The following is a 12,566-nucleotide window of genomic DNA, read 5'->3' as shown; positions in this document are numbered from 1 at the left end:
CTTTGGAGCCTCTTCTGGACCTCTTCAGCCACCGGATGATGGATCGCCAGCCCCCGCTTGGGTTGGATGAAGATTTTGGAGCCAGGACTGATCGGTGATACCCGGTGAGGTGAAGACAAGGTAGGATGATCTTCAGGGGCTTAGTGTTAGGTTTATTTAAGGGGGGTTTGGGTTAGATTAGGGGTATGTGGGTGGTGGTTTGTAATGTTGGGGGGGGGGGGTATTGTATGTTTTTTTTTACAGGCAAAAGAGCTGAACTTCTTGGGGCATGCCCCGCAAAGGGCCCTGTTTAGGGCTGGTAAGGTAAAAGAGCTTTGAACTTTAGTAATTTAGAATAGGGTAGGGCATTTTTTATTTTGGGGGTCTTTGTTATTTTATTAGGGGGCTTAGAGTAGGTGTAATTAGTTTAAAATTGTTGTAATATTTTTCTTATGTTTGTAAATATTTTTTTATTTTTTGTAACTTAGTTCTTTTTTATTTTTTGTACTTTAGTTAGTTTAATTCATTGTAGTTATTTGTAGGTATTGTATTTAATTAATGTATTGATAGTGTAGTGTTAGGTTTAATTGTAGGTAATTGTAGGTATTTTATTTAATTAATTTAATGATAGTATAGTGTTAGGTTTAATTGTAACTTAGGTAAGGATTTATTTTACAGGTAATTTTGTAATTATTTTAACTATTTTAGCTATTAAATAGTTCTTAACTATTTAATAGCTATTGTACCTGGTTAAAATAAATACAAAGTTACCTGTAAAATAAATATTAATCCTAAAATAGCTATAATATAATTATAATTTATACTGTAGCTATATTAGGATTTATTTTACAGGTAAGTATTTAGCTTTAAATAGGAATAATTTATTTAATAAGAGTTAATTAATTTCGTTAGATTTAAATTATATTTAAGTTAGGGGGGTGTTAGTGTTAGGGTTAGACTTAGCTTTAGGGGTTAATACATTTATTAGAATAGCGGTGAGCTCTGGTCGGCAGATTAGGGGTTAATGTTTGAAGTTAGGTGTCGGCGATGTTAGGGAGGGCAGATTAGGGGTTAATATTATTTATTATAGGGTTAGTGAGGCGGATTAGGGGTTAATAAATTTATTATGATAGCGGTGCGGTCCGCTCGGCAGATTAGGGGTTAATAAGTGTAGGCAGGTGGAGGGGACGTTGTGGGGGGCAGATTAGGGGTTAATAAATATAATATAGGGGTCGGCGGTGTTAGGGGCAGCAGATTAGGGGTACATAAGGATAATGTAAGTAGCGGCGGTTTACGGAGCGGCAGATTAGGGGTTAAAAATAATATGCAGGGGTCAGCGATAGCGGGGGCGGCAGATTAGGGGTTAATAAGTGTAAGGTTAGGGGTGTTTAGACTCGGGGTACATGTTTTGTTAGGTGCAGATGTAGGAAGTGTTTCCCCATAGCAAACAATGGGGCTGCGTTAGGAGCTGAACGCGGCTTTTTTGCAGGTGTTAGGTTTTTTTTCAGCTCAAACAGCCCCATTGTTTCCTATGGGGGAATCGTGCACGAGCACGTTTTTGAGGCTGGCCGCGTCCGTAAGCAACTCTGGTATCGAGAGTTGCAGTGGCGTTAAATATGCTCTACGCTCCTTTTTTGGAGCCTAACGCAGCCATTCTGTGGACTCTCAATACCAGAGTTATTTTTATGGTGCGGCCAGAAAAAAGCCGGCGTTAGCTACGCGGGTCCTTACCGACAAAACTCTAAATCTAGCCGATAGGAAATGCACAACTGACACTGGTATATTAGATTCAATTTAAACAGCTTTTACGTTATTGTTTTAAACTTCCAGCCTGTTTAAATGCTGCTCTTTCATTTCAATAGCAGAATTTTATTTTATTTTAAAACAAAGTCCCTTTAAGGAAATTAAACCCCTTACCAGAATGGTAGCGTGCCCATATTTCAGGGGGTTTCTGATATATTACAGTGAGAGGGATTATACATATATTGAACCAGATGATACAATATAGTCATAGGGGCATATTTATCAAGCTCAAGAAGTTATGAAGCAGCAAATACGATCGGGTTAATTGACACCTCCTGCTAGCTGCCGATTGGCTACGAATCTGCAGGGGGTGGCATTATGCTGTTGTATGCTGTTGGCATTTATCAATGTTCAGCGGACATGATCGTATCATGTCTACTCGCACATTGATAAATATGCCCCATAATGTATTTATTTGTTTACAAATAGGGATTTATATTATCAAAATAATCTGCTGTAAATGTATTCACTGTGTTTGTAGTAAATTAAGGGGCATAATCTGAGTGCCCAAACGCACAAGATCTTGAGGAAAGGCCACAGTTTGAGAGCTATGCCCTCTTGCAACACTCCTACACAAATGTTCTAGTTTGCAAAGGATGACCTAGCCTCGAACCAATCTGCCCATATCCACCTGTGTATAGCCCAATCCTACAAACCTTGTGCCCACTCCCAACTTGGTGCCAACGTCACTAAACTCCTTAGTTAAGACTCTGCCAGTAGATTTTCCTCACTCAGCCACCATTCCTCAGTCCAGGATAGTGTCATGGGAATGTTGGTCAGTATGTAAAATGCTATGTATCTACTATATGAATCAGAATCCCATTTCATATAAGGAGCTTTATTTATAAATGTAATCAATATTTTTAGACTGTAGGTAAGCTCATTTAAAGAATATGTCTGATGAACATCTGGTGAACATAGTTTTATCACACAATAGAAATTATACATACAAACACCACATCTGTATAAACAAAGGATCAATTAAAATAAGAACGGTAAGGCCAAGTTTAATCTCTAGGAGATGTAAAAGGGTATTACTAGGAAGCAGAAAAACAAACCGTGAACTTTCTATATAGGACTTTCACATGCTGTTAAGCCTTACCTGCTTCATTGCAGTCTCTCCTATTTTATCTGAATGTTTCCTGATGCTCTCTAAGAAATCTTTAAGGCCTGACATGGAACTCTCCTTGATCTCTTCTCTTAACTTAGGAAGATTTTCACCCATTATTTGACAAAAACGATATTGGCCAACTTTAGGTAGATACATATTTTCTAGTTGTTCCATTGTTTTAAGTGCAGAGTAGTATCTGTTAAAGAAAAAAAATGAATCTATCACAACTATTTTGTTTATTTGAGGAAGCTAATCACAAACATGTCAACTTCATTTTAATAGAAAAAATTGTAAACAGTGAACAGTGCAAATTCTGTAAAATACATGTGCTTATATATGTATATGTATGTTAATTTACAGCTTCTTCATCCCGGGGGCAAGTGCTTAGATCAGAACAAAGTTCCAATATAAACACTTTGAAATTAAATGTAAACAAATTGAAATTACGCGATCGTCAATATGATCACGTGATTAGAAGGCCGGAATAGGATCATGGGACTATTTTTTGCACTCATTCAGTCGGGTTTACCTTCAACTTGTAATACACGCGCAAATTAACGCAGACGTGATATTTCAATATTGTGTGTGACCTAACATTAGTGCACCACTTGTAATCTAGCCCAAAGGATTACAGCTTCAGAGCCAAGAAACCTCATATTTGCAGTAAATTAGATATGTTGATGACCTATGTTTAATTTGGGTTCATGACAAGGTGAGCATTTATAAATAACAGCTATATACATTTTACAAATATTAACAAAGAATGGAATAAATCTTTTTGAGGCCGTGGGGCCGATTTAACAACTGTCGGGCGGACATAATCCACTTTAGCGGATCATGTTCGCCCAACATCGATAAATGCTGACAGCATACGCTGTTTGCATTTATCATTGCACAAGCATTTCTTGTGAAATGCTTGTGCAATACTGGCCCCTGCACATTTGCGCTAGCAGGGGGTGTCAATCATCCCGATCGTATCCGATCAGGATGATTGCTATTCGCCACCTCAGAAGTGGCAGACGAGTTAAGGAGCAGCGGTCTTAACACCGCTGCTTCTTAAAGGGACACTAAACCCAAATTGTTTCTTGATTCAGTTAGAGCATGCAATTTTAAGCAACTTTCTAATTTACTCCTATTAGAAATTTTTCTTCGTTCTCTTGCTATCTTTATTTAAAAAGCAGGAATGTGATGCATAGGAGCCGGACCATTTTTGGTTGAGAACCTGGGTTATGTTTGCTTATTGGTGGGTAAATGTAAGCCTCCAAGAAGCAAGCTCTATCCATGGTGCTAAACCTAAAATGGGCTGGCTGCTAAGATTTACATCCCTGCTTTTAATATAAAGATAGTAAGAGAACGAAGAAAAATTGATAATAGGAGTAAATTAGAAAGTTGATTAAAATGTCATGCTCTATCTGAAACATGAAAGAAAAAATTTGGGTTCAGTGTCCCTTTAACTTACATTTCCGACAATAAGCAGCATAAGCCGCTTCATAAATCGGCCCCCATATGTGTTAGAACAGTTGGATGAAGCTCTTTACACATGCTTTCATTGGGGTTTCAAATTCAAGCCATTCCAATACATCAGAAAAACATTAAAAAAACAGGTTATGTTTTGCTTGAGAGACTTACAATAGGTCAACCTCAATAGAATCTGACCTCGGGATCCAATTCTTTGACCTGTTTTTGGCGCACCTTGGCTATCTGCATAGATTTTTTTTCAGTTTTACATGAAATTTTTCTTTCATGATTCAGACAGAGCTAGGGAAAAATACTGGTCAAGCTCATTAGCATACGATCGGGTTGATTGACACCCCCTGCTGGCTTGGCCGCGAATCTGCAGGGTGCGGCGTTGCACCAGCAGTTCACAAGAACTGCTGGTGCAATGATAAATGCTGACAGCGTATGCTGTCACCATTTATCAATGTGCAGCGGACATGATCCGCAATATCAGATCATGTCTGCTCGGACTATAATAAATAGGCCCCATAAGCTTAGGAGCATGCACGTATCTAGAGCACTATATGGCAGCAGTTTTCCAAGAATGTCGTCTATTTGCAAGAGCACTAAATAGCAACACTATTTCCTGCCATGTAGTGCTTCAGACAACCTACCTAGGTATCTCTTCAACAAAGAATTACCTTGGGAACGAAGCAAATTTGATGATAGAACTAAACTGGAAACTTTTTCTAAAATTGTATGCTCTGTGTAAATCCTAAAAAAAATATTTGCGTTTCATTTCCTTTTAAATCCTTCAAATGGTTTAACGAATTACCTACAATCAGTAACTGGAGCATACTCACGTATGCCTGGTTTTTATTTGCTCACCAGCTTCAGGAACACATATTTGGATACACACACAGAAAAGGTCAAATTAGTGGATTTGTGAAAAGCATTGCTTAAAATTAAAACACCATAATAAAATAAATAATTATAACTTTACACTAGAAAGTCCCCGTAATTATAAAATGACATAAAATTATATAAAATCATTAATTGCACACATCATAAACTGATATTATTGGTTAAGAAAACAGCATTCAGTAATCAATATTGAGTCAATTCATCTACAAGTTTTGATTTTGGATATTTTGCTTTTATGTAGCAACGTATATATACACACGTATATATATATATACACGTTAACAAAAATGCTCTAATGAATCTTCTTTCATGATTCAATAGAGCATGCAATTTTAAGCATTTGTCTTAATTCTCTTGCTATTTTTAATTAAAAAGCAGGAATGTAAAGCTTAGGAGCCAGCCCATTTTTTGTTTCGAACCTAAGTTATGCTTGCTTATTGGTTGGCTGAATGTAGTCATCAATAAGCATGCGCTATCCAGGGTGCTAAACCTAAAATGGGGCAGCTCCTAAGCTTTACATTCCTGCTTTTTAAATAAAGATAGCAAGAGAACAAATAAAAATTGATAATAGGAGTAATTAGAAATGTGCTTAAAATTGCCGCTCTATCTGAATCATAAAAGAAAACATTTTGAGTTTAGTGCCCCTTTAATTTAATGTATAATACCAGAATAGAGTTAATGCACACACATAAAAATAGAACACTTTCCGTAATGCCTATCTATCTTTAATTATTGAATGCAAATACCCACAAATAATTGAAATAACGTATCCTAATAGGGGAGCAGTTTAAAGTTTACAACGGTACAGAACTATCATTGGGGTTAATACGATTTTACTGACACAAAGTAAAAGTAAATATTGTGGTACAAATGTGTGGGTCTGTGTAAGTCTTTCATTAGAATGCCTGAGATGAGTTTTAGGATTCTTCAGTAGAGCAGCAACACATGGTGTGACCTCTCGGGAGATAATTCCATAACGGTATTAAAATCATATAAACGGTTTTATTCAAATTATACAAATCAGCTTATCAGAGCACTGTTGGTTCATCTGGAAGGTTTTTGAATGCTGTTGCTGAAATCAGAATTAGCATAATCCAACTTAAACCCATTGTTGCGCCCCTTGCTAATTATATATATCTGCAGCTTAAGGCCTTGCCCTTTCAACATCTGTTTGACAAAGCTTTGAGTCTTTTTTTTTAATTTGTAGGTCATTTGCAGGTCAGGATTCATACTATCAGGTTTGCATTTTAATAAGCCAAATGGTTCAACTAATTGCCAAGTTCATGAAGGATTCTAAAACATTTTAACAAAATAAGGCTTTCTTACAATGTCACTTAGCTCAGTTCTTTTTCTATCTCAACATGTCTAATCAAAATCAAAGACGTTTTAGAAATGCTTACAAGGACGTGTTAGTCCACAAGTCTTTATTACTGCGCACATTAGGGTTGCCACCTTTAGTCCAGGCCAAACCCGATCACTCTTGCGCCGTGCACAGCACAGCAAAATAAATTCTTGAGTGCCCACTATGGGGCCCTTCAGGCTCGTCGGAAACAGCAGTTAAGAAGCAGCGGTCTTAAGACCGCTGCTCCATAACTAGTCAGCTGCCTCTAAAGCTGCGGTCTGCAATCCACCCGATCCTATACGATCGGCTGATTGACACCCCCTGCTAGCGGCCGCAAATCTGCAGGGGGCGGCATTGCACAAGCAGTTCTGGTGAACTGCTTGTGCAATGTTAAATGCGTATGCTGTCGGCATTCAGCAATGTCTGTCGGACATGATACGCTACCTAGGTATGCGTTTCAACAAAGGATATCTAAATAAAGAAACAAATTAGATCATAGAAGTACATTGGAAAGTCATTTAAAATGACAGGCTTTATCTGAATTAAGAAAGTTTAATTTTGACTTTACAATCCCTTTATTTATTCTCTTTTAAACCGCATTGTTATTGCAATGTGCATTTGCTTAATATTTTGATCAAATTACAAATTGTTCACAAATGAGAATCACAATAAAGATAGGAAATAAGTATTGGTCTGCAGGAGGTAGCATATTAACCTTGAGTGCTAACGACGGCTCAGAGTGTTTTTTTACCTGTTATGGACTAGAATGCTATAGTCCTGATTAAAACTCATACCTTTGAGATGGATGAAATTTACTGAACCCACAAGAAGCTTAACATTAACCCACTTTATGATATAATACAATAGGGCATTGTTTACTGTTGCTCTTAATACCACATAATATTAATAAAAGTGGGGATTTATTTCTGCCATACCCAGCCTTCAATTAACTGACTGAGATCCTGTTAACCCTTAGGCTCCTAAGTGTGTTTTTAAGTGTGTGTTTTTCCAATTTTAAATTTCGCTTCTAATAAAAGTTAATTTTTAATTCACAATAGCTGCCATCCGCAATTTTTATTGCACATCCTTTGCTTGACTATCCATATGTCATCCTTAGTGGGCATCAATATAGATACTTGAACCCCCAGAGTGCTATATATGTAGTCTTTTCAAGATACGGCTGGCTCAGCCTATCTTGTTGGTTGTTCAGATTGCAGCATCCGCTGCTTGATAAATTTACCCCTATGTCTGTATTATTGTATGCTATTCCTAGCTTAAAACGTCAGTACTGTTATAAGGGCACAGAGAGAAAAGTTACTCCTTTAAATAGTTTATTTGCATTTCGCTGTACTTCAGTCGACTCAAAAGGTATAATTTTCTGGTTTGGGATTAATCCCTGTTCTGTGGCCTAAGGCCGGGGCTGTAGAGGGGCAGAAAGGACAGTGTAAATATATATAATGATATTCCTTACCATAAATTTAAAGATACAGCATTTATAGTTCCCAAACAGATACAAATTTCACTTTCTATTTCTCCCACACCTACTATGTGATGGCATTGCCTTATTATAGAGCACTGATTGTTGAGAACCAGCTGGAAGTATAATTGCACTACTTTTATTTCATAACCTTAGGTATAACCCCCTATCCTTATGCTTACTCAACCACAATTTTCTATCTCCCAAAGACCCCTCATAACCAACTTGCAACCAGTGTTAATTGCGTCGACTAAAACTAGACTAAAATGACTATAAAACGAAAGAAATTCTGATGACTAAAATACGACTAAAACTAAAATGACATTTTAATCAAAAGACTATGACTAAAACTAAATCAAAATTTGCTGACAAAAACATTTTATGCAAGTTGTTATAATCAATCCATATCCAATTACTGCTGTTTTGTAAAATTTACGAAACTTAATTTTATTAAATTTTAAGATAAATAAAGACACGTTATATACCACAACAGTTAAATCTGTATTGCATGTTCTATCCTTAATACCATAAATAAAAACAGGTTAATAAACCTTTACTCCAGGAGTATATAATGAGTTTGGAAGTTCTAGAGCAGTGCTAATATCGTTGCCGAAAATTTTTCAAATCTGTGAACAATCAATTGATTCTTCCTATAGAAATAAGCATAACCCACAAGTATGGGTTTAAGTTATGCTGTGCCTGTGCTAGCTGCAGAAACTTTTTGTTGTGTTGAGTTACTTGATATTTGTTTTAATTATTAACAGAGAACTGTTAAAGGTTTTATATTGGGTGAAATATTTTTAATTTAGCCAATACAGTTTACAGTTTTGTTTTTTTATATTTTAAAGTTGCACTTCTGTTTGTTTATGAAACTTGGTTTTATTTAATTGTAAGTTTAATAAAGATGTTATATATCACAACGGCTAAATCTGTGTCTGTATTGCATGTTTAAACCTTAATACCATAAATATTTACAGGTGTTATGTTTACTCCTGGAGAATATAATCAGTTTGCAAATTATAGAGAAATGCTTAAATAATGCATTACACTTTAACTAGACCCCTTAGATTTTAGTCGACTAAAATCTACTGGAGATTTAGTTGACTAAAATCTACTGGAGATTCAGTCGACTAAAATCTACTAGAGATTCAGTCGACTAAAATCTACTGGAGATTCAGTCGACTAAAATCTAATAGAGATTCAGTCGACTAAAATCTACTGGAGATTCAGTCGACTAAAACTAGACTAAAACAAAAACAATTCAGATGACTAAAAGACGACTAAAACTAAAATGGCATTTTAGTCAAAAGACTAAAACTAAGACTAAATTGAAATTTGCCGTCAAAATTAACACTGCTTGCAACAAGTACTAAGTGCTAATCATACGTGCACTAGAAATATTATCAGTTAGTTCAATTTTGGGTATAAGCTCATATAATCTATATCACTCAGAAAGTATAACTCTTTATTCTTCCTACTCCCTTTTCTTTTGTTAAGCTATATTCCTATATATCCCCAACACCGCTTACATGTGACCTTGTTAAACACCCAAACGAGGTCAAATTTGTTATTGATGGGGCCAAGAACGAGGTACACTGAACAAGTAAATATGATGTTATGTGTTAGACCTTGTCTACAAGTGCAAATGAAGAACAACATATCTACCTTAATGTGTTAACGTTATATCCTTCTGTTCCAATTTATTTTAATTATTACTATCTCCGTTCTAATAGTGGATCTAATTTATTATAAAGGATCATACTAACCCTTTTACCACCAGATAATGCAATGGGGTCTTACCTCTGTGACATATCATATTGTAATATTTTTGATGTATACCTTGTTTATTCAATTTATGACGTGTACTCTCATTTGATCCCAATAAAACTTTTAAAAACTAAAAAAAAAAAAATCATGCCCCACTGTTTATGTAACAAGCCTAGTTTCCATTAAAGTGGTAAAGTTTGGAAACTGGTAGTAACGTAAAAATTCTCCATAGACTTTAAAGGGACTGTAAAGTCAAAATTAAACTTTCATGATTCAGATAGAGCATTTAGTTTAAAACAAATTTTCAATTTACTTTTGTTATCAAATTTGCTTCGGTCTCTTGGTATGCTAGGTAGGCTGATAAGAGCTTAAAGGGACAGTCAACTCATTTTTTTTTATTGTTTAAAAAGATAATCACTTTATTACCCATTCCCCAGTTTTGCAAAGAAAAGTAAATTTATGCTTACCTGATAAATTAATTTCTTCTATGATACGACGAGTCCACGGATTCATCCTTTACTTGTGGGATATTATCCTCCTGCTAACAGGAAGTGGCAAAGAGCACCACAGCAAAGCTGTCTATATAGCTCCTCCCTTGACTCCACCCCCCAGTCATTCGACCGAAGGTATAGGAAGAAAAAGGAGAAACTAAAAGGTGCAGAGGTGACGGAAGTTTTAAATAAAAAAATATAATCTGTCTTAAATTGACAGGGCGGGCCATGGACTCTATCTCCCAAAGACCACTCATAACCAAATTAATTTATCAGGTAAGCATAAATTTACTTTTCTTCTATAAGATACGACGAGTCCCAGATTCATGCTTTACTTGTGGGATACAATACCAAAGCTATAGGACACGGATGAACGGGAGGGACAAGACAGATGCCTAAACAGAAGGCACCACTGCTTGAAGAACTTTTCTCCCAAAAACAGCCTCAGAAGAAGCAAAAGTATCAAATTTGGAAAAAGTATGAAGTGAAGACCAAGTCGCAGCCTTACAAATCTGTTCAACAGAAGCCTCATTTTTAAAAGCCCATGTGGAAGCCACCGCTCTAGTAGAATGACTGGGGGGTGGAGTCAAGGGAGGAGCTATATAGACAGCTTTGCTGTGGTGCTCTTTGCCACTTCCTGTTACCAGGAGGATAATATCCCACAAGTAAAGGATGAATCCGTGGACTCGTCGTATCTTATAGAAGAAAACATGGTTATATTAATATACTTTTATCTGTTTGATTACCTAGTATCTAAGCCTCTTCTGACAGCCCCCTGATCACATGACTTTTTATTTATTATCTATTGACTTGGATTTAAGACAATTAGTGCTGTATTGTTAGAACCCATGGGCATGAGCACAATGTTATCTATATGGCTCACATGAACTAGCACTACCCTGTTGTGAAAAGCTAATTAAAAAAAAGCATGTGATTGTGGGGCTGTCTTTAGTGACTTAGAAACAGACAGCAATTTAGACATTTAAAGGTTATAAAGTATATTAATATAACCATGTTGGTTGTGCAAAGATGGGGAATGGGTAGTAAAGGTGTTTTCTATCTTTTTATACAATAACAATTTTTGTGTTGACTGTCCCTTTAAGAGTGTGGCAGCAGTGTTTTGCAACATTGTATAACAATGCTACAAATAATGTTGCAAACCACTGCTGCCATAGAGTACTAAAGACACGTGCACACTCCTGAGATCTTATGAGCCTACCTAATTTTACTCTTCAATAAAAGATACCAAGAGAAAGAAGCAAATTTAATAACAAAAGTAAATTGGAAAGTTGTTTAAAATTGCATGCTCTACCTGAATCATGAAAGTTTAATTTTGACTTTACTGTCCCTTTAATGGAGATAATTGTTTTTTATCACCAGTTTCCAAAATTTACCACATCAATGGAAACTAGGCCTACTATGGTTATGGTAGTGCAAACTGCATACAAAATTTAGCCATTGTACAAATGCTCACAATTTATGAATTTAGAAGCACAATTAGTTTTGTATTTCATGTCATAATGTCAATTTTCTCAAGCACAATGTATCTGAAGCACATAGGTCAACTAAAAATCATCAATACCTGTTCAGTAGATCTGGACATTTTACCATCAAAGAGACCTAAAAGCATTATCAATGACATAAGGGAACATTCTGGAGCAAACTTTTTTGGGGCTCAGCAGTCTCAGTTCCTAGCAACTTTGTAATAATATTAAAAATGAATATACACTATGTTAAAATATTTTTTAACAGAAAGCACTTTTAACGCTGGGATCCAGGCCCGGACTGACCATATGGCATGCATGGCATTTGCAATGTGGGCTGGGGCCATCGTGAGCCAGGGCTGGTTGGGTTAGCTCCAACCAGTCTCCAGCATTATTATTTATGCATGATGCAAGGCCAAACCTGCCCTGCCACTCACTGCCTTGCTGTGTCTGTGAGTCAGGTCAGGGCCAGCCCCACTTCCTGACCCATTTCTGATCCTCCTCAACATGGCTGGCTTTGTAGGATGCTAAATGATCTGCTGCATAGCGGTCTTGTCTTATGGATTTGCATTCAGTCTAGGGTTGATCTGTGACAGCTTTAGAAGTATACATGAATTATTGCTGCTTGTATCAAAATAGCACTGTTCTTGGGGTCTGCCTCTGTCTCTTTCACCTAGTGCCAGCCTGTTCTCTGTCTTCTAGTATATACTTGCATACTGTCCTCTTTGTGTCTATCTGTAAACCTTTGTAA

The 12,566-nt window shown here is 36.4% G+C and overlaps 1 protein-coding gene across 2 annotated transcripts in view; it reads right to left on the bottom strand.

Moving 5' to 3' along the window:
• Positions 1–12,566, bottom strand: part of EXOC6 (exocyst complex component 6) — a 796,835-nt gene that overhangs the window by 484,008 nt on the left and 300,261 nt on the right. For both annotated transcript variants that reach the window (XM_053692417.1, XM_053692418.1), the window contains exon 6: positions 2,885–3,089. In XM_053692417.1, the coding sequence (XP_053548392.1) occupies positions 2,885–3,089 (205 nt within the window). The remainder of the gene's footprint in view (positions 1–2,884; positions 3,090–12,566) is intronic.

This window comes from Bombina bombina, chromosome 9, assembly GCF_027579735.1.
Source record: "Bombina bombina isolate aBomBom1 chromosome 9, aBomBom1.pri, whole genome shotgun sequence".
In the NCBI taxonomy this organism is placed as follows: Eukaryota; Metazoa; Chordata; class Amphibia; order Anura; family Bombinatoridae; genus Bombina; species Bombina bombina.
This window is presented reverse-complemented; position numbering and strand designations above follow the sequence as displayed.